At 34.0% G+C, this 23139-nt stretch overlaps 2 protein-coding genes across 2 annotated transcripts; both read right to left on the reverse strand.

The window, feature by feature from the left end:
- Window positions 1-469: 469 nt before the first annotated feature.
- On the reverse strand, window positions 470-1759 carry LOC130725453 (F-box/kelch-repeat protein At3g06240-like). Its single transcript, XM_057576679.1, has one exon. It carries the CDS (start codon window positions 1722-1724, stop codon window positions 582-584), a length of 1143 nt encoding a protein of 380 aa, XP_057432662.1. The 5' UTR covers window positions 1725-1759; the 3' UTR covers window positions 470-581.
- Window positions 1760-7478: 5719 nt separating this feature from the next.
- On the reverse strand, window positions 7479-22286 carry LOC130722841 (nudix hydrolase 3). The gene is made up of 21 exons (XM_057573690.1): window positions 22135-22286; window positions 21871-22050; window positions 21345-21422; window positions 20804-20900; window positions 19684-19817; window positions 18017-18098; window positions 17121-17207; window positions 16658-16764; window positions 14758-14929; window positions 14362-14594; window positions 14189-14270; window positions 12905-12970; window positions 11725-11802; window positions 11554-11649; window positions 11130-11236; window positions 10843-11011; window positions 10030-10113; window positions 9346-9440; window positions 9174-9264; window positions 8941-9087; window positions 7479-7837 (listed from the first exon to the last, which is right to left on the reverse strand). The coding sequence occupies exons 1-21, from the start codon at window positions 22227-22229 to the stop codon at window positions 7784-7786; spliced, it is 2334 nt and encodes a 777-aa protein (XP_057429673.1). The 5' UTR covers window positions 22230-22286; the 3' UTR covers window positions 7479-7783.
- Window positions 22287-23139: the final 853 nt, after the last annotated feature.

The raw sequence follows: 23139 nt of genomic DNA on the forward strand, positions 1-23139 counted from the left end.
CTATTGCATACAAAATTTTGTACCTAAGCTATTGAAATTAAACTCTGAATACTCAAGCTGTTTATTTGTTAACAATTTTATATTTTTTGACGGGCCCTTCATTTAAAAGCCTTTTGGATTTCGTGTTAAAGAGATAAATTAACCATTATATTTGATGATAGAAACTTTTACATCATTACATGGTATCAAAATTTAGATTTTTAGCTTAATTTAATCAAGGTCTAAGGATTTGGATGATTTCCCTATGACAATGAGGTTAAGAGAGGTTAGTTTTTGGGGGACGCTATGAGCTGGATAAATAATTTATTCATTACATGTGATGTGATGATTGATAACTTTGCAAGAGTACATATGTTTATTGTTTCATTTAATATAAGATTAATCCAAAAAGCATCAATTAGAAAAGTTCATAATTTTTTTTCGAAATGCCCATGAAAAACTCATTAAAAAGTTATCATATGTGCTAATGTATCTTCATGGTACATGATTAACTACAACTTATAAAAAAACGCAATTAACAACATAAATCATGAAAAAAAATCATCAAATTAATGTCATCATGAATTGGTCCAAACAGAACTTCAAGCTTCCTCATTAACCAAGTCAGATAAGCGAACAACACTCTCCACATATCTAAAAGCACGATGCTCAATTCCTAAGCGAATAGAAAACTCTTTCATTATCCGTTGTTCACCAATCTTGTACAAAACCAATGGTTGATACTCTTCCCCTCCTAGTACTTCAACATCACCATCATCTTTCCAAAACTCCACAATATTTTCAGGACAAGGTCCACGCAAAAGGTGAAACATTCTCACCCAAGACTCTTCCACGTCATATTCATTCATCATCCAAATCTCAAAACGAATTTCAGAACGCATGTACTCCCTAACATATCCAACACGTTCATTCAAAACAACAACATTTGAATGCCTAATGTAGAATTTCTTCTTCTCCTCAGGTGTAACTTGGGGTAGGTTCATTTTCCAAAACACATCATCACTCATGTCAAAACATAGCACAAATTCAACTTCACCAGACTCGGCTAACCAATGATAAGCTCCATTCAGATAAGAATTAAACATGGATTTAGCTATGTATCTTGCAAGGACACTAACATTAACCACTTTCCATGAATCAGAGCGAAGGTTGTATACCTGACCACTAAGCCTTTCATCTTCCTTCAAGAGAAACTCTGCACCCACTACAATGTTCACGACCTTGTAGTCGTTTGTCCTGGGATCAACACCAAAACCGTGCGCCATATGGAAGTAGTTACAGTGCACGTGTTTGGTTGGAGGAGGCAAAGGAAGAAACTTTACCTCTCTGGTGGCTGGATTCCAAAGAATCTTTGGATTCGGGTTGCGTGGAACACCCATCAGTTCAAGGTAAATGATTCCGTTGGAATGAGCATGCACTATGATGTTGTTTTCATTTTCAAGGTAGATGAATGGTGGCTTCAAATCAACAAGGGTGGGTTGTGATGATTGTTCATCTTCAGAGACCTGTGAAATAAAAAACTTGTTTATTTGGTGAAAAACAAGGAAGTTGGATTTGCTTTTTGCCTTGGCAATGGAGTGAGAAAGATGTTCAGTGACGAAACTAGCTCCTCTAGTGAGAGCATTATAGCCTTTGCTTATGCATCTAAATCGTACCACAGACTTTACAGGGAGCCTAACAAGGATCATTACTACCAACTCTTCTGGTAGCTCTTTGCAAGCCATTTTTGTAATCTCTTGGAAAACACTAACTATGTCAATAAATATCTATTCACACCCACAAAGATTTTAGAAGAAAAAAGAGAAATGGTAAACGCGCGATTTGATCAAAAAAAGAGGAATGGAAATCGAAAGGAAGTGAAAATAGAATGAAAGTGGATTTCAAAACTCCACTAATATGAAAAAGACTCTCTTAATGGCTATGTTGTCTACTTGTCTTCCAAAGCATGTATATATAGGAGAGAGAGAGGATGGAAGCAAACCTCTCCCGCAAGGCCCTTTTGCAAAAATTATCAAGTAGAAGTTTGAGTTGTTCATTTTTTCAACGGTTGAGATCAATCAGGTCTTTAAAACTCCAAAAATATGGATAAGGCAATAACTATGGTGACTTACCAAACATGTATATAATTTTTCAAAGGAACCATCCAACAATGTAAAATACCACAACGAAGGAAGGAATTAATCAATTTAAAGAAACCATATAGTTCCAATTAAAATTTTATTTGACCCATTAGGAGTACGTTTACAATTTAGTAACTCCTAATAAAATCTCTTTTTTTTTTGGGTGAATGGGAAAAATAATAAAATCTCTTTAGTATATAAAGAAAAAATTTCAACTTGACAAATTAAAGAAAACCTTTAACGTAATTAAATATTATTTAATAGATGATAATGAGGAAATTTATAAGTCCATTCTATTACAATAACATCAGTTTAAACCCTTCCATTTGAGTTGAGATTTTATATATCATAATAATAATAATTGTGAAAAAATGTTTCCAAGAGAGGGGACGAAAGCGAATCCTCTCTTGCAAGACCCCATTGCAACACCTTTCAACAGAAGCTTGAATTGCTCGATTCCGTAAATGGTTATTTAAACTCCATTAATGGCTATGGTGTCTTCGGAATGTTTTCATTGGGGATTATTTAACAACGTAAAATAACACAATGGGATTAAAGAAAAAGTTAATCAATTTAAAAAAAAGTATATAATTCCAATTAAAATTTTGTTTGACCATTTAGGTCTAGTTTTACTATTTAATAAATCATAATAAAATCTCTTCAATATATAAAGAAAAAATTTCAACATGACAAATTAAAGAAAAAATTTCAAGTAATTTATTTTTATTTAATGAATGAAAATAAAATGAGAAAGTTTATAAGCTCTGGTCTATACAATAACATCTTTAACCCATTCAATTTGAATTATGATTTTATCTATATAATTCAAATGATGTTTCCTATAATTTGTAATAATGTTACATATAGGAGAGAGGGGATGGAAGCAAATTCTCTCTCGCAAGGCCCCTTTGCAGCAACTCTCTAGCAGAAGCTTGAGGCGTACGATTTTTTTAATATTGGATGAGATCAATTAAGTCTTTAATTTCCACTATTATGAGTAAGAACTTGACTATACTATTGTGGCTTACAAAAACAATATTGAGATTATCAAACAATGTAAAATACTACAATGGGATTTAAGAAGCAATTAATTAATTTAAAAAATCATATAATTTAATTAAAAATATGTTGTAGCCTTTAAGAGTAATTTTACCATTTAATAACTCGTAATAAAATATGTTCAACATATAAAGAAAAATCAATAACTTGAAAAATTAAATAATCCCTTGAAGTAATTAAATATTATTTAATCAACGAAAATAAGAAAATTTATTCCACAATAAACTAATTTTAAATATATTCCATTTGCTTTTCAAAAAAAATATTCCATTTGAATAGTGATTTTTTCTATAATGTTATTGTCAGATAATGATTCCATTTATTAGTAGCGAAGTTTGGAAGTTGCATTTAGGAGAAAGAGAACGAAAGTGAATCCTCACCTGCGAGACTCCTCTGCAACAACCCTCCAGTTGAAGCTTGAGTTGTTCGATTTCTCCAACGACTAAGATCAAACAAGTCTTTAAACTCCTCTGAAATGAATAAGAATATTGTGATAATGGCTAAAGTAAATTCCAAATTAAATATGTATATATGTAATTGGATCGTTCAACAACGTTAAATGTCGCAATCGGATTAAATAAGAAATTAATCAATTTAAATGAAATCATATAATTCCATTAAAATTTTGTTGGGCCTTTTAGGAGAAATTCTACCATTTAATACCACTCATAATAAAATCTCTTCAAAAAAATAATAAAATCTCCTCAATATATAAAGAAAAATCTATAAGACAAATTAAAGAAAACCTTTCAAGAGCTTCAAGTAATTAAATATTATTTAATGTGCTAATATGAGACGATTTACAAGCCCCGAGAAATAAAATAACACCATTTTAAAATTTAAACCTATTTCATTCAAAATTATTGTTGAAAAATGTTTTCAGTAATTAGTAATTTAGTATACAAGAGAGATCAGACATAAGCGAATTCTCTCTTGCAAGACCCTACACAACAACTCTCCAAAAGAATAAGAAACAATAATTTTATTTCACAAGTAATAATAATTATTTTAGTATTATAAATTAGGATGTAAAAATAGAAAACAAATTCTAATTATATATGAAAAAATATTTATCATTTGACTTAGATCATTGGATTTGAATTCAATTTGAAGGACTAGATTATAAAAAGATTTTTCCTACAACTTAATTTAAATGATTGATTTTAAATTATAGGATAAGTTTATACACACAAAAAATCATAAAACATTTTATTTGCTACATCATTTAAGTATTAATTTTGTTTGAATAAATTTTTATCTTCCTTATATAAAATTCCAAGAAATATGCATTGATTTTAAACAAAAATCTCAAAAGATATAAAAATATATTAGCTACCATTTCAAAAACAACAAAAGCATCTCAATGAGTTAATTTTTCCATTTAAAAACAATAAATTGATCTTTTTTAAGCAACTCTATAGAAATGGTTGTCTAAATTTTTTAGAACAAACTAGAGGTTTTGCACAAGCGGGAATCAAAGACCCGTCAAGCCCAAACATGTTTGAGAAAATGTGGTTGTCCCTTCCAATAAATGACTTTCCCAACTTCGATCTTGTGACATCACCCTAACAGAGATTTAGTTTGTCTACCACTAGACCAGGACGTTGTTAATTTACTTTTTTTTAGAAAGCTGAATAATATTTTAATCACAGCTTTGAAAACAAAGTTAAAAAGGAGACAAAGCATGCAATGGTGATTAGTAACATCAAAAAGCTAATCACCCACCGTGAAAGATAGTCCCCAAAGAAAAAGCCCATAAAGCTATACATCAGACAAAAAGCCTACAACCAACTAAAAAGTAAGAAACCCACCACAGAGTAAGCTAACCTAAAAACTAATAGATCAGAAAGCCAAAGACTAGAAGATCACGAAGGCACAAAGCCATACCACCACACCAACACCAAAGGAAAAAACAACCGGATTCGATGAGAAACACCAACCCACCAACCACCACCCCTCAAATGAGTGGAATTTTTAAATTTGTATGATTTTTCTTCTTAGTAAAAATTAAAAATACACAACAAATCAAATAAATTTATTCAAGTTTCGGCAGATAAATTTATTCAAATATATTTCTCCTTACGTAATTTAATCAAGTGCGATTCTTAAGAGTTGTGCTCTTGGGGGTGACCTTCGACTTTCACCATATGAGATTGAAATTACATAGGTAATTTAGTAAAAAAAATAATATTTGAATATCCTTTATTTTTAAAGTTAGCTAGAGTACTGACCCGTGCGAGGCACGTGTAGTGCACAGAACAATATTTCTTACGATTCAAAATAAACAAAATATTTTTAAAATTGACAATAGTTTCTTTTTATGGTTAGTACGAACTTTTATTAATCTGGAATAAGAGAAGGTGCATCGGTAGAAGTTCAATAGTTAATGGATCCATTAACTTCACGAGTAAATTTTTTAATTCACTCCAAATCTTGAAATGGTTAATTAATGGAGCGCGCAGATTTGGAAGTATTAATTTATGGATGCTTTGATTGTTTTATATGAGGGAGATGTCAAATCACAAATTGATTAAAGCATTTGTCCCCAGGCATTTCAATTCTGTTCAGCATCTTCAATTTGGCTTATGGTTTCTTCCACCTACTTCAATTTGGCCTCGGTCGTTCTATACTATGTGTGTTAGTGTTTTCTCGCAAACTTGGGAAACATGGAATGAAAGTATCATGCGGGAGATTATAGGGCATTAATCGCAGTCGTTGTTTTTTAATAAAATGAAGGGCTAAGATTTGGAGTCAATTAAAAAACTTACTTCTAAAGTTAATGGATCTCTCTTCCTTTATGATAAGGTTTTTAGGCTTGGCTTCACCCATCACTCTCTCATCCGCTTTTTCCTGATCATGGTCAACATTCTGAACATGTGAACATTAAACCCAACAAATGGTATCAGAGCCTACTTGCCTAACAGCCAAAATAAATAAAAAATGAGCTCAAAAATAAAAACAACCAAAAAAAATAGAAAAATGGAAAATGGGCCTAGAAAAAAATTCATGGGCCTCAGAGACTCAGTTCACATATAAGGAGCACATGCCCATGAAGACGACCTTTCTGCTTGAGCACACTAAACCCAACAAGTGGTATCAGAGACCACTTGCCTAATTGCCTAGATAAAAAAACCAACCGAAAAAAAGATAAATGGGCTCAAAAAGAAAAAAAATCATGGGCCTTTAAGACTCGGTTCACACATAATAAACACAAGCCCACGTTAACAGTCTCTAAGGTTCCTCTTGATTACTATGTAGAACAAGTCAAACACGACTACTACAATAAGATATGAGGAGGAGTAATGAAATAGTATGGAAGCCTCACATTGCTCAGAGAGCAAAAGAAAACTTTATAAGTGCTTATGTTGCATTCCCTCTCTAGTAGATTAGTACACTCTTCCCCGATCATCATCAACATTTTGGGCCTGTGAACACTAAACCCAACAATTTACAATCTGATTCTACTTGAATTTTCGTTAAATCTATGTCCATTGCCAATTGAAGGCTAACCTTTTTTTTTTGGTCACCTTCATAGCCATTGCTTCTGCAAATGTGACTCCCAAATCAGCAATCAAGGCCCAAGAAGCAGCAGCGCCAGCAATCATGTCTCCATCCTCATTTCGTAAAATAGCAGCAGTTCCCCAACAAGAATCCGAGCCAGCAGCATCCTAGCTAATTTAGTTTCACTACACCCACAGGTGGTGCTTTCCATCTTCTGGAAGAAGTTGCACCATCCATAACAGCAGCTACAGTAACCTATCATTGGGTCTCTTTGTACGTATGCAGCATCCCAGTTGCTTGAGAAACCACCTCCATCTCAGCCAAGAGCTTATCATCAAAACAAAGTGCATTACTAGCTTGCCATATTTGGTAAAAGTCACACACACCATCACCTCCACCGCCTCCGTAGGCGCAGCCCTTATGACCCCAGCACAACACGTGACAAAGTCCATCTCTATCTCTTTCTCCCAATTAATTCCCAGAGGCGAAGCAAACCATACCCTTCTAGACCACGGACAGTCTCTAAAGGCATGGTCTACTGTTCCCTCCAACTCCAAGTCGTTATAGAGTGGGCAGAAAATTGGGCAATTAACACCTTTATTCCACAACCTCATTCGAGTAGGCACAACACGCTTCAAAACTCTCCACATAAAGTGTCACATCAAGTTTCCATAGATTTTTCCAAATATACTTTTTTAAAAGTATACTTAATATCAATTTACTATTTAAATTAAATAATTGCACTAATTTATTTCTGTTTCCTACACAGAAAAAAAAGGATCCTCAAGAAGTATCAAATGATTCAAATCAAAGACCCATTGCATTGATAAATTCTATCTTACCCGCTGAGTCAATACACATCATTAGCGCATAACCTGATAACCAAACAATGTATAAAACTCTTCTCTAAGACAATGATTGTTTCCTTTTATGAATCAGTCCGAGGAGAAAGGAAACGAACTAGAGAAAACAAGAGTTCCACTCTATCATAGTAAGTAATAACAACTAGCACAAACAATAGACATCGATTGAATGGATTTTTCCAAGCTGAGGCAAAGTGATGGTAAGCATGTAACTTCTTTGCACCTCGGTTTTTCTTGCCTTCATTGCAATATTTTGTTGGCAGTGGCAAAGGTAGGTGCTACGTCAACAGGTACCTAGGGTGCAAAATAATATATGGAGACAATTAGTTTTTCAAATATTATAAAATCATTGTCTTTACGCATGAATATTGTATCAGGAGACTTGATATGCGATAAATTTATCTTTAGGAAAATGAGTTGCACATATATATGTGTATCAGGTTCGCACAAAATAGAAAAAATTGGGAACATATTATCATTCAGTGACTTGCAAAAGAGCATGTGAAGAATAAGTGTAATTATATGCAATAATCATCAACCAAAGATACATCTTTTGCATTCTAAAATGCTCACATTGATTAAAGTTTCTGGAGAGACATGTGTAACATGCACAGGAAATTGAGAACAGTTTTTAATAAAATCGTGAAATTATAAAGATCGGAACAAGACTGTGTTACATGTATTCCTAATTTAATTTTCAGATCTTTTACAGTTTTTCCTACATACTTCTTCTGGTTAAGATAGGCAAGACCAGCAATGCTTAGTAGACGACCAACTATATTTAAGCTGGTGTATGGCAAACTTATACTGTTCCCGAATCTAATGTCTAGCATCTAATCAAGCACTCATAAGGTAGAGGAAAACATATATGCATGACTTCAACTTCAGGTACCCTGTAGCTGGATATTAGACCGTCAGTTAGATGCTAAAATATTTTTAATAATCCCAAATGGTCTTCAAAGTGAAATAATCCAAAGTTTAAAGAAGATAAGGCACCAGCTTCGTGAGTTCTGAAAACGTGTCATAAGCAAAGTGAGATGCTAAACTATTTTTAATAATTCAAAATGGTCCTCATTTGACATTTGGAAATTTATAAACAAGGTATAGATTTCAAGAGTTTTGAAAGTGCGCCACAAGTAAATGTTAGTTTGGACAACTAATTGGGACTATTGTAATCTGAAAACAGTGAAACTCGTTTTTTTTGGAAGCGCTGTAATGTAGTCACCTTTTTTTTTTTAAAGTGTGTCACAAGTAAATGCTAGTTTGGACAACTAATTGAGATTTTGTAATCTGAAAATATTGAAACTCAGTTTTTTTGGAACAAAGCCTCCCTAGGCACTGTAATGTAATCATCTTGTCACAGCAGAAGCTAACAGAATACTATGGTCTACTAATACCTGAATATTCTCCAACTTTTTCAGAGCAACTTGTAGTGCTTCCGTCATCACACCGTATTTCTGAAGAAGTAAACCAGCAGCCTCTTTATCACCTTTAGCTTGTATAGTAAGTATCTCCGTGCTCAGGCTTTCAACTGCACCTTCAACCTTTAGGAGGAAAGATATAATTAACACCAACAATCTTAGGGTCAGATAAACCCAAGATGAAAGGACAGAGTTTGAAGCAATGATACCTTAGAAAAATCAACAGAAAATGTATCTTCAGAATGCAAGACAAAGGCTCCTTTCTCATATAACCAGTTGAATTGCAATGCTTGTCCTTTTCTGATAATACGCAGTTGAATTAGATTCTAAATCACAAGAATATACACCAGATGAAAGAAGAATGCATAGCTAGCAGCGCACCCGTGAGCTTCTTCTAAACCAAAACGTACTGAGCGGAAGCATCCAGCAAGAAAAGAAACATACATGGACTTCAACAAACTTTCAGAAAGCAAGTCCTGGTAAAATCAAGAGAATGTCAATGAAATTAGCATAATTTCTAAGCCAAAAAAACAAAAAAATGTCAACAATATTAGTGGAGAAGTAAAACATAAAATGTCATAGAGAAACTACATAGTTACCAAGTGATGAAGACACTTCAAATGAATACACCAGAACATGCCATACATATAACGTAGCTAACAATAACATGGTATGTCAACTAAATATATGCATTTGTCATTAAGTTGTTCAACAGTTGTGTAGGTTGGTAAATATGAAGGTTGTGGTCTTCAGCAAAAATTGGAAGCATACAACAATGAAGTGTTAACGGATTTGTGCTCTCTAAGCTGGTTAATGGTCCATTTGGCTCAGGTATAACATACAAAATTTAAGGACATTCTTGTCTGCCCAAGGATTCTGCAGCAGGTTTCTTTCTTAGAAATTTGAAGGGGTTGGAGAGCATTCTGGAGCTATCATCATGTTTATTTACTGGCTTTTCCCGGTTTTAGGATGACTCCTAATCCTCTTGCTATTTATTTCCTTTCACTCTCAAAAACAAACAACAACTTATTTCATCCAAACAGAAGGAGAAAAGAATAGTAGTACCTGGGAGATCAAGAACCTCAATGCCCAGAGGCCAACTATATCAGCTTTTGCTTCTTCTAGAGCTGAGTGAAATTCTTGCAATTCCTGTATTGAAAGGTATGCTATTGTAATTAATGTTATATGCAAATTATAAAATGATACACACAATCGTAGTTTTCTGAACATTGGATTGCTTCTGACTTCTTGATTGATAGTATGCAAGGTATTAGAGAATGAATAATATTTAACATGACAAAAACAAGAAACAAGTTTGATTGTCCTGTTAAGGATGTAAATTATCTGTAAGCCAGATAATAAGGAATCACATGACTGAAACAGTAGCAGAGTTACTCCAACAAGTTAATTGAATCACCTTTTACCACACCACATTTGTTCTTGATTCTTGAATGTCTTAAGAATATTGTTTTTTCTTTCTCTGCCCGTTTTTCCCATTCCTTGTGGAATTAGAATTAGCTAGAAGCCTATTTGAGAATGACAATGGGACTCTGTTTCCACTTTCCATCTTTCTGATGAATTAATAATTGTTAAGATGAAGAGGAAACATGAGACACAATGAAATCTTGTATCTTCGAATTACACAGTAGAGGCTCTATTATATACATGAAATGTATTTAATAATTCAAGAAACTTAAAATATCCTAATTACTTATGTACAATATATTATTAGCCTGTGTAACAATTTACATAAATGATGATGATAATCATATGGCAATAATTTAGTGACCCATATTAATAGCATCACTATGTTAATAAGTTAACAGAAGAGGTTTCAATCAAAGAAATTGTTCAAATAAGGCATATTCTGTAACTGACCAATCTCACAGTAGACTTCTGACCATTTGGAAGTGTTATGGTGTGAGGTCCAATTCCATGGCAGCATTCGTGGCAAATTGTATGAGTAAAAAACGATTCAAAATCTACAAGTTCTTGTTGTTCCAATGCAATACAGCCAGCAGCTATAGGGAGAAGAATATGAGTAAACCTGTTAAGAATTGGAAGGTTTCCCCAACATACATTTAGAAAAATAAGATACAGGAGATCCTTTCACGATCCAAGTTATTATTTGAACAAACTAGAACTTTAAGGTTAAGAAATTTTACTTAGCCTCTGAAACATTCTTAAGCATGACCATTGATGTTCCACGATCATTTACAATACGCTCATCATTTGGTAGATTAAAAGCAAGAGTTTGCGGTCCCCCGACATCCTGAAACAATCTATTAATGTAAAATATCCAGCATAATAATTTTAAGAATGAAGTACTGCCTTATAAGTGAGAACTCTTTTGTGAATTTCATTTTTGTGACCACCATAATAACTGCTTAAACCTGATGGGACAGATTATGTTGTTTATCCACTCCTTTTGTCAAGTACCATCATCATTCTTCAGTCATTAGGTTTCTACTTGTTTATTAAAAATACCCCAATTCAGCCAAAAGTCCCACCCAGTTGAATAATGTTTTATATCAATATTTAGGAATGCAGACTAGTTCAAAAGTGAACAGAAACAAAATAGTTACTCACCCCTGCATTATATAGAAGCTGGATAACACGAATAGGTGCTGCATTCACATCTTTTGATTTGTATGCACTGTCCATTGGGAGGTTTTGCTCCAGGAGCTTCAGTAGCAGAATTATTTGAGATGTCATTCACACTTTAAATTAGAAAAATAAAACAAAACAAAAGCGTAATACCTGCAGATTATCACCAAAGAGTTTCAATTGAGCTGTTGCTTCATCGTCCCTGATTCCAATGTAAGCTTCAAAGGTAGCCTAAACCAATTGCAATGCCATTACAACCAAGTTCCAATGTAGCCTTTTCAAGTGAGGGAAGTTGACTAGTATCCAGTGAATTTACACTCTATAGAAATAGCTTAACTGGAACCTGAACTTGGTCCATTAAAATTTAACCTTATAGCCAGACAAACTCTATGCTTTCATCTAAGCAACTTTACACACCTAACCATTTGGATGCTTACATCCGGGCAAATGATACTGTCTTATAATATACTGGATATAAATACGAAAATGACAAGGGCCTTTGGTCTTCCCTTATTGACTCATACAGTCAACCCCAATTTATGCAAGGGTACCATGAAACTATCAAGAAGCTCTTAGAAATTAGAATACAAGGGATATGAGCACAAGAATCATTGATGAGGGTGTGTATGTGCGTATTAAAAATTTGGCCACAAATACCGATATTCTGGGCAAGGCATGGAATTTTGCTTACAACAAACCACACCATATATCAATCTCCAGGCCTAAATATCACATTATATTAATGAAACTGACATTTTTAATTTCCATTCTGAAACTTTAACCAGTTAGCTGACTAACAACACATCTTCAATCAATAGTACTCCCTCCGTTCCTTTTTAAGTGTCGTTTTAGAACAATTTTTTTGTTCCTATTTAACTGTCGTTTTGATGTTTTAGGTTCTATTTTGTCAATTATACCCTTACTTTTTCAATAACTCCACTTCACATTTTTCATAAAATTCTTCTTTCTTAATAACTATGAAGACATTTATGACTTTATGATTGGGTGAGAGTGGTAGGTGGTTTAATGATATGAGAGAGTGGAAAAAAAACTAACAATCCACTATCTTGGTTGGAGAGCTTTATGACTTTATGATTGAGATGTGAGAGGGTAGAATGGAAAAAACAACTCTAATAATCCACTATCTTGGTTGGAGAGATTTATGCTAAAACGACACTTAAAAAGGAACGGAGGGAGTAACAACTAACAAGCCATAATTTTGTAAAGTATGAACATTATATTCCCAAATGAAAAGGCCATTTAAGTTCAATATAATATGCCTTTGGGACTTCAATTGTTTATGCTGGCAGAAAGCTTCGTTGTTGGCAATTACCTTGTATCCAAAAAGTTTATCCTCATAAGTTTCATATGGCCCAATTGTGATATCCAGCTTAGAGTCCTGCACAGAAAATACAAGGCAAAAATAATTTTATGATCCAGAACTTGTCACAACAAAAGAACACATTACATATAGGAGTGACTAAATTTAGAGGACTATTTTGCAAGGATAGGTTTTGGTAGTAAAAACCTATCCAAGAAAGCACAATCTTCAATGATAGGGATTTTCCTAGATTGAATCTATATGATCATTTAGTGCTTTTTATGACTAGAGTCTCAGTCCCATCAAGTGTCAAAGGCAAGCAACAAAGTTTCATGTAAAAACATTTGATTTGGGGTGCTGGGTGGATGGGTGTTACAAAATACAAACATGTGTATACAGAAAGAAATCCATCCTGTGTTCGGGCGAAGATCCTTTAATAAGTACAGGCCTAAGTTCTTTGATTTTTTTTTTGTATTGCTCTCTTTTTCCAGATCAAACAAATTACTTCGTTATATTTAGTTCAACACAATCGCGACGTCACATTTTCTCAATGCAGCTGAAAATCCCCAAGGATTTGATCTCTGTTAGTTGCTGGTTTACAGAAGAAAACAGAAAAGGAAAAAAAAAAAGAACTAGTTAATTTAAAAGAATTCCGCAATAGGTTCAAAAAAATTTACATTGTTTGTATTTAGATCACACTAAAAATGAAAATTATAACCTAAACTTCTCGGCGTCTAGTCAGCTAGCAGCAGTTAGGAGAAACAACAAAGATTTGTTATATTTTGTTTTACCCAAGAAACAGATGTAACTTGCAAAATGTAATAAAGGAGATGAAAGAAATAAATATGGTGGAAAAGAGGACCAGTGGATTCCCAAGGATTTGATCTCTATTACTAGCTGATTTACAGAAGAAAACATAAAGGGATTAAAAGAAACAAGTGCATACATTACTGAAATCAATTCAGATATAAGTTAAAAGAATATATAACATTAATAATACTTGATCACATTGAAAATTAAAATTAAAAACTGCTTTGCATTCAGTCAGTTAGAAGAAGTTAGGACAAACAATCAAGATTTTTCTACTTTCTTTTGCTAAAGAAACAGATGTAACTCTTAGAATAAACTCTCGGATTAACTTTAGGGAAGATCATGATTACATTAATTGTTCAATGTAAAATATTACAGAATGGATTTCTTTTGATTCAATAGAATAATCAGATAACAACACAATACATCTCAACAGCTTGCCAACAACTTTAAAATGATTGTAGCACAAAATTAAACAAGACTAACCAATTCCATCCAGGCTATATCTGAGTAATAATAATCATTTGAAAGGAAAGCATCAGCCTTGCCATGGAGCAGACTCTTCAAACTACAATCAAAAGAATGAGTTTACTAACATTGTAAATTTAGCATGAAGCTGACCAATGGCTGCTTAGTATTATGGACGAAGAACAATATACCTTGGTGAGTCGGTAATATCCCCAGCTTTATGCAACAAATCGGCAGCTTTTGCAAGAAGAGACTTGTACTCTTGAGAATAAGGAACTATATACAAGTCATGAGAAGAACCTGCTTTGCTATTGGAGGGATGAGAATCTAAAATAAATTCACTGTGCCTTTTAATAACACTGAAAAAGCTAGTTGCCTCTTTCTGTTCATCATTTCCCAGACTTTCCTTCCATATTTCAAACTCCTGCAAGACAAGCTTTGTTGTTTCTCATATTTTCATAGAATACGCTTAGCATCATACAGCAAAAACAACAATTATTTTCCTGCCAACTGGGGGCTTATCTACATGAACAATTGAAAATCATATCTAAAGAGAAACCATTTGAATCAAATCCTTCCTATGGTACCTTTTTGTCCATGTCTGGGGGGTAGAAATTAGCACCAGCAGGTTTCTGCACAGGAAATGCTGCTCTGTATTCAAGACCCTTCCACTCTCTAACTGTCTTAGTTGCTTTAGCAAGTAACCTTATTGCTGAATCTGCAGTTGTCAAAAATGCCTCATCTTCATCAAGGGAAGACCTGGCAACAGTGAGTACATTATATGGCGCACAAACAAAAAAATAAGAAGTTTACAATTGATGCAAAAATCATAAAATTATTATTAAAAACAAAATTATGAAATACACATAAGTAAGTTGCAAAAATCTTTTTGGAGAAAAAAGATTAAAAAACTTAATTAATGACACTATTGAATAAATACATTTTAATATAGGGAAAAAACATAAAAGAATATATGAGAAACTAAATGTGTTGCATTAGTTGTTTCATAAAATAAAATAAAAACATATAAAGGAGAACTAAAATGATTTATTGATTTTGTACAAAAGTAACAGAAAATGAAAACATTATGGAATAAAAAATTACATCAAGGTAGAAATAAACTAAGAAAATCAAAGAATAAATGTATAAAAGATATTTCATTCTGGATATAACAATGCGTGATAAACAATTATATAATAAAAAACATAGCAAAAAATAGAGAAACAAAAATCATATTTATTTGTATGCAACTACAATGTAATGATAAAAAATGTAAAAAGGTTATATTGAAAAAAATATGGTGAACATTTCATTTTGTACCTTGGGTAAGATTAAAAAAATAGGACTCTTACTTTCAGAAACAACAATTACAGTGAGGTAACAGTAAAAAATTATAATCCAGACATGCACACAAGGCAAGGAGAGAGAGGCAGAAAGTATAAATTACTAGCAGGTGAGGACATATTTATTAATAATACAGATTATACAACACACATGCGTGAATATAAATTTTTAAATAAATAGGTCTTACCCTGTATATTATTAAAACAGGCAGTTTGCAGTGTTCAAGGCAAAAGGATGTTCATACATTTGTTGAAAATTCCATTCAGTTTTGGCAATTTCAAATGCCAATCGCCATTTTAGTTCAGATCTTCTAATTTTTCACGAAATACTATTTCGTTTTGTACCAGCCCCAACCAAAATTCTAAAGATTTTAATATAGATGTTTATAGTTATTATAGTGTCAGAGAGAGATCCAACTACGGTCAGGTTCAGATCTAGAATTTTGAGGGTCAAGTTTAGAAAGAAGCCTAAGAGCAAGGTATTTCTCCACCAGTCCCCAACTCTTGAGATGGGTGACGTGATCACATACTATTAATGATGGGCTACGTAAACAAATGAAGCTGTTGCATTGATGCTGCTAGGATCATCATTGGCTCAGTGGAACATCTATACTGTACTCTCTTCACTGAGCAGAGGCCACAGTGTGCTTATATTAGACAATGCCACCAAAATATTTTAACATATCTAACATTGGTAGCAGCCCTGTAAGCTGTGAATCCCATTCATGCTCAAGAAGTTGCTTGGATTAGGCTCAAGTTCTACATCTATCAGGTCATGAGAAAGGAAAAGCTAAACAAAATGAGTCCAGCTATAAACTTTTGGAACGAACTTGTTGGCTATCATATTCATAAGATCATGATGCAGGTTTTGATTGTAAAATGTGTCCCTTGGATTAAAGAAAACAGATTCCGGTGAGAATCGTAATATTAACTGCACCAAAAATGAACAACACTATTGGGTATTTGGAATTCTCAAATGAGTTCTCAAGCACAAGAAGTCAGGCACAACACAGGGGGTTTGATCTTAAGTCGAGGTTGATATTCTGGCATACAAAATCACACTAGTTCATATATATCTTGAGTGTAATAAACACCATTCAGTTGGTAGAGTAAGTTGTCATTTATCAAGATCTCAATGACTTACCATGGGGTCTTGTTAATCAGATAATAGGACCATTTCAACTTGTTCAACTCTGATGTATCAGCATGCTCCTTCAACCAATCTCTAAGAGCTGGATTACTGTACCACGACTGAGGGAAATAAACAGACTAACTTTAGTAATTCACACTGTCATCAGAACATATCTGACTCCGGGGTTCTACTCTACCAACCACAGATTAAGATTTAGAATGATTTATTTGAGCGAGAAATAAATTGCCAATCAAATGTCATACAATTAACAGAACCGAGGTATCAAGCATGTCACATGGCACATCATTACATGCATATGAAAAATATTTGCATGGATAAAATTTTAGAAGCAAAAACTTCCGTTAAATTTTATATATATCAAATATGCACATGCACATGAATCATAAAAATAAAATCAATAAACATAGAATAAATAAATGCTTACAAACAGCTATAAATGTATTGTAGATGCAACCTGCAGATAAAAAATTTCATCCATAACAGCTGCAGCCTTGAGAATAGAAACAAGAGCCTTTTTGTCTGAATCCGTAAGCCCTGTCAACTGCCAGAATGAAACGTGAAACTTAGAAAGTTAGTTAAAGAGGGACCTAAAATTTTAGGAAAATGTTATTAATAATCAAGTATTGCTTCACTCAACCAGTAATCGTATAAAAATCAAAATTCATAAATGATACCTGTTTTAATTTTTTATTTAATTTGTGATGAAAGTTCATACACATTAATGTAACAGCTGCATAAAATTAGTAGTTAATACTATACATCTCCTTGCAACTATGTATAATATTAACATTTTTTTCTTCCTCTTGTCCATAAAAAAAATTGACAAATTTCCTACTGATGCTTTGATATGAGGTTTATGTGTATCTTATGCAAAATCCTCGTTATCATTTAGGAACAAGATCATATTGCTAAGGAAATAGAGAATCCAATGGAAACTACGTAATCTGTTAATATTTAAGATATATTAGAGGAGGATACAGTGCTGTTAATTGCGGATGGCGGGAAGCCAAAATCCCGCCATACATGACAAATAATGGCGGAATATGGCCAAATATGGCGGAAATGGCGGCCATATGGCGGGATATCGGTCATTGCGGAAAGGCAAAAAACCGCCACGAGAAACTACCATGGCGGATATTTGATAACACGGCAGTCAGCAAGTATGAAGAAAACGAAAAGGGAAGTCAGTTAGCTCAGTTGTTAGTTAATTGATTAAAGCTAGCTGCTGTTAGTAGATAAGAAGTTATTAGAAGGTAACAAAAGGGCAGGGAGAAAAAAATTAAAAGCTAAAGCTAAATAACTGCAGATAGAGATCCATAAAATAAAACAACAACAAAAAATTACAACAACCTCCACATTGAGCGAAATAGGAGCATATCGACTAAGTTGCTTTTGTAGAGCCAAACTGCGTGCTACAGTGTTTTCTTTGTACCTTCAGCAAATACGTAAGGAATTAAAAAATAAGTATGGAATCATTGTCTGTCATTTCCAATATAATGCAGTTGTCCTTCATAGTTCATAGAGTACATAGTCATAAAGTATATGAAAATAAAATAAAAAATAATAATAATAAATTGTTTTAAGACATGGTCATATAATTTGGATTGAGAACAGTGGCACGTGTATTCAGCTATTAGCACATACGGGCCGCAGTATCTGTCAGGAATATGCATGTTGGATGAATGTTAAGTACGATTACAAGGGTTTGGAAGAAATGATATCAGAACTTTACATACATGTGTGTGTGTGTTTTTTTTATTTTTTGTTCTTTGGTATATTTGGTTGGAGCAAAGTGCCAATATTTGCAAAGGCCACTCTCCATCTTGCTGAGCCAGCATAAAAGCTGGTGCCACACCGTGCCTAGCCAACCTCTGAGCCAGTAATTCGCCTCATGAAATGACCTACTTAGGTATCTCGATGAAGCATCCGCCATGGTCAACAGAGCCAAACGGCTTGACTACCATCTTCCCCAAGTAGAAAAGAAAAATCTGAGCCATCAAAGACAACAGACCAGAAGAGGAAAATCCCAGGCAAACAGGGGAAAATCTGACTCAAAGCAGATAAGGACAAAGCTGATGTGTCCAGTAACAATCATGGGCGAGGGCCTAGGGGACCAACCGCCTACCCCCTATAGGTATCTATCAACATCAAATCTTTAAGTCAAGCTTTGCTATACTGTAGAATTTTTGGCAGGTACACGGTACACCCACCGTGGACCACCTTCATCCAACGAATTCTAACAACCTCAAACTAGTAGCAGTTTAGGAATTAGGATACAAGAGTATAATAAAGGAGAACTGAAATAGCTAGGATTAGATAGGTTGGTCAGTTAGTTAGTTAGTTGAGGTGACTCAAGTAAATAAATAGGGGAAAATAGTATAAAGGAAATTCAGATTTGTTAGCATTAGTAAAGAGAGCCAATGCTCAGTTGTATATGGAAATCCTTCTCTCCATAGTCCATTTCTCTTCCATCGGTTCCTAAAAAGCAGCCACTAGCTAAGAAAGATGACAGAAAATAAGAGAATCAATTTACTAGACATCTTTGATACATTCTGAATTTTTTATTTTCTCTTGTTTTCTTATTTTCTATTTTGGAAGATATCGAACCTTGTCCCTAGTTGTATTTCTTTCCTTTTCTATCCAATAAAGTTTTATTTAAAAAAAGAGTAAAGGAAAAGGCATGGCCATCTGAACTGAGAGAGTAAAAGGAATCAAATTAGAATAATGATATTTTTGTAAGGGTGATTATTGGAATGGAAGAGGTTTTGCTTCACAGATATGATATTTTATCATGAAAATCTTAAATAATAGCATAACTTCTTTTTAAAATTTTTATTTTAAGAAAGAGAGAGGAAACAAAAAGGCACAGCCATCTGAACTGAGAAATTCTATGCCGGTACAAGGAATCAAATCAGAATAATAATATTTTTTTTATAAGGGTGATTATGGAATGGTAGAGATTTTGCTTCACAGTTCACATATAAGTTTCATCATGCAAATCTTAAATAATAGCATACCTCTGTTCAATTATATCAAATAGTTGACCATATTGTCCATGAACATCATAAGGTACATAGTCTAAATCCTCTTTGGCAAGTAACCTTTTATATTCCTCATATGAGATATATTTAACTTCAGAAACTTCTGTTTCCTGCCAATGTAAAAAGATCCCCTCACAAAGATCAGTAAACTTAATAACACAAATCATGCACACACTTAGAAAAGACATAGAGGACAGGCAAGGAATTAGATTAGCATATCAAAGAAAAATCGTTTGTCTACTATCCCTCATGGAGGGACAGAGGGAGGGGGTGGGAAATTACATTATTGAGTTCTAGAATAGCACTCAGATATATAATGATAGCAATGCATTTATAGGAATCAATGAATATAGCTGATGAAAAGAGAATAAATAGAAGTGAGAGTGTGAAACGTAGACGTACTGAACGAAATCACGTGACTCTGAATGATTTCCTACAAAACTCTTTTGTTGTGTCAAAATCAATTGAGCGGGAATAGGTTATTGATTTTAATAGGTAATTCTATTGGACTAGAATTTCATGGAATTTGGTTTACCCTAGAATTCCAGCCACCAGAAATGACTCCCATGTCAGAAAAGAATCAATTGAAAAGAAATAATCAAAACAAAAAAGAACTATGATAAAGAATTACAGTGTACCTAAAATGCTTACGGAGAGATAATTTATCAAAAAGAAAATGTCAATTGGTGTATAACAAGAATGAGGAGCAGGGGGAATGACCAAAAAAATACTCAAGTTCTCAAACTTCATATTCAAAACCATGTGCAAATCCATAATTACAAAACATTAACCCAAAATTATAGTAAACAAAAAGTTAGATAATAATCTTAAATGCCATGCCTTCATAGTTCATACTAAATTGTAGCATTCTGAAAACAAGTTAAACTTGTCAAATTATGAAAACCCATAAAGGCAAGCTCCAAAATTGAACAAATTATGGTGTACTATGTTTCTCAAAAAGAGATCTAAAACAGGCATATAAGTAATACAGTGATAGTAGCACTATAACTCCTGGTCTACATTGTTTTGACAACAACACAAAAATGTAAATTAGAAAATGACAGAAAACTGTTAAAAACATCTTACACATCCTAACCTGAAGTGTAAAGGCCTCCAAAGGTATAGGATCAATAGTTGTTACCAGATACACATCATTGTATTCATTATTGATGAATTTCCCATCATTTATGACACTGCATTAAATTTTAAAGTCAACTCCAAGGATAACATAAGAAGGGAACTGCATTACTAAAAGATAAATAAAAAATCCAATGAGAATGCAATAAAATGAAAAGGGTAGACAAGTCAATGCAGAAGTCTCCCGTCATATGTGAAAGAAACCCCTCTAATAAACCCTCGACTTAGTTTGAAGAAAAATTTAGAGAATGAGTTGCTTGTTCTTTCATCTTTCATTTTCAGTTGATATGTTTTTGTCATAGTTAGAACTTAGAAAAGTCCCACCTTTTTTACATTTTGTTTCTGGGTTTCAAATTTGTGAGTAGTAAGTTGAAAATAAAATATTAAAGAAAGAAATGTAGAAGTTTGGTTATCATAAAGAATTTATATCAACTAAAAAACCAAACCAAAAGCCTCCTAATATTTTGATAATATACAGAAATACACTGTAAACTACTTACCACTCTTGGAGGAAAATAAATATCAATTCGAATGCATCCTGTGGAAGGGTTACACCTAACTCTTCTTCAAGCTCCCTCCTGAATAAATCAATCATACAACAACAATACACACTTGATCAACAATGCAATTTCTGTATGCCGTCGCCAACACTCTGAATCATTCTACTTCAGTACTTAAAACAAATGGCGTAATTACGCCGAACTCCCTCGAGTTCTTCAGCACACATTACACCAATCATACAACAACAATACACACTTGATCAACAACATAATTTTCCCTCAATGACTAAATGTGACCAAAAAATGCAGCTTTTCCGTTGAGTTTCCATGTTAAACTCTTATTACATAGTTCTGAAATAGCAATTTCAAAATGTAAATCATTTCAAACTCGATTCCAAGTTCTAACTAACATTAATTTGCAAAGTGAATTCATCAAAAACCAAGTAAGTTTGCAGCAAAGTTCCACGAAAAGACACACTAAATCAGTTGAATAGAAGAAGCAGTTAAGTTAATTTGAGAATGCAACCTGGCAGTGAAGAGGGAGGAATCTCCGGCGGAGATGTGACCGGCGCTGGAAATATCCCAAAGGTCCGGCCAGGAGTCCTTGCAGGTGGCGCGGCGTTGGAGGAGCAACTGCTGCGTGCTCTCGGCGAAAATCCAGACGTGAACGGCTCGATGGTAATCGCCATCTCGATGAACTTCTCCTCTGAAACGATGCACGCGCGCGGTGTGAGCGAGTGAGTTAGTTACTGAGGGAACGAGTGAGTGAGTGAGTGAGTGAGTTGGTTACCTCGGTTTGGAAATGCCAGTTTTGTGACCCTCTTTGGTGAGAACGTCGAAACGCTCTTCTTCTTGTTCGATACGGGGTTGAGATTCTTCCGCCATTGCCGAGTGCGGAGTTGACGCCAACTTTCAGTCAGACACACACCTCCTTTTTGTTTTTATATTTTTTTTCCAGCTTTATATACGCGCATCAAAAGGGACTATTTGGACCATCCCTCTTTACTATCCACACCATCCCTTTTTTTTATAATTCCAAAAATACCCCCACACAAAGCAGTAACAAAAATACTCTCACAATCTCACCTTCTTCTTCCTTCTTCCTCTTCCACTCTCACCTTCCCCCATCTCTATTTCATCTTCTAAATCAATATATCACACACCTTGAAGCTCCAAATCAGTGTAGATGATAAGTGGGTGAGATCAAGAGAAGATTAGAAGCTCAAAATAGGTGAGATTTTGGGATTTTTACGGGTTTTTCACGTAAATTTGGGTTGAATATGTGGGTTCTGGTTCGTTCCGCCACTTAAAATGCGGACGTTTAATTGCTACCGCTATTTTAGCAGCGGTAACTTCCGCTATCTTAGTAGCGGTAACTTCCGCAATTAAAATAGTTGTAACGTCCGCTATCAAGGTAGCAGGTTCTGGTTTAAATTACAATTTTTGTTGCAGATTCTGGTTTTAGTGTTTGACTTGGTGAAGTTTGTTGTCTATTAGGAGCATTATGGCATCCCCCGCTGATCTTATTGATTGGGCTCGCGGTGTAGGTAAAGAGAATGGTTATGTTGTTATTGTGATTAGGTCTGACTACGGATCTGCAAAAAGGAAGCCTTTGATAACATTGGGATATGAACGTGGTTACAACTATCTTGATAGCGGGAGTTACAACTATCTTGATAGCGGAAGTTACAACTATCTTGATAGCGGAAGTTACAACTATCTTGACTGCGGTAGTTACCGCTATCTTGATTGCGGAAGGTTTTGAATTTAACAGACGTCGATTTCCCTTCTAATG

Source organism: Lotus japonicus, chromosome 6 (assembly GCF_012489685.1).
Source record: "Lotus japonicus ecotype B-129 chromosome 6, LjGifu_v1.2".
Taxonomy (NCBI): domain Eukaryota; kingdom Viridiplantae; phylum Streptophyta; class Magnoliopsida; order Fabales; family Fabaceae; genus Lotus; species Lotus japonicus.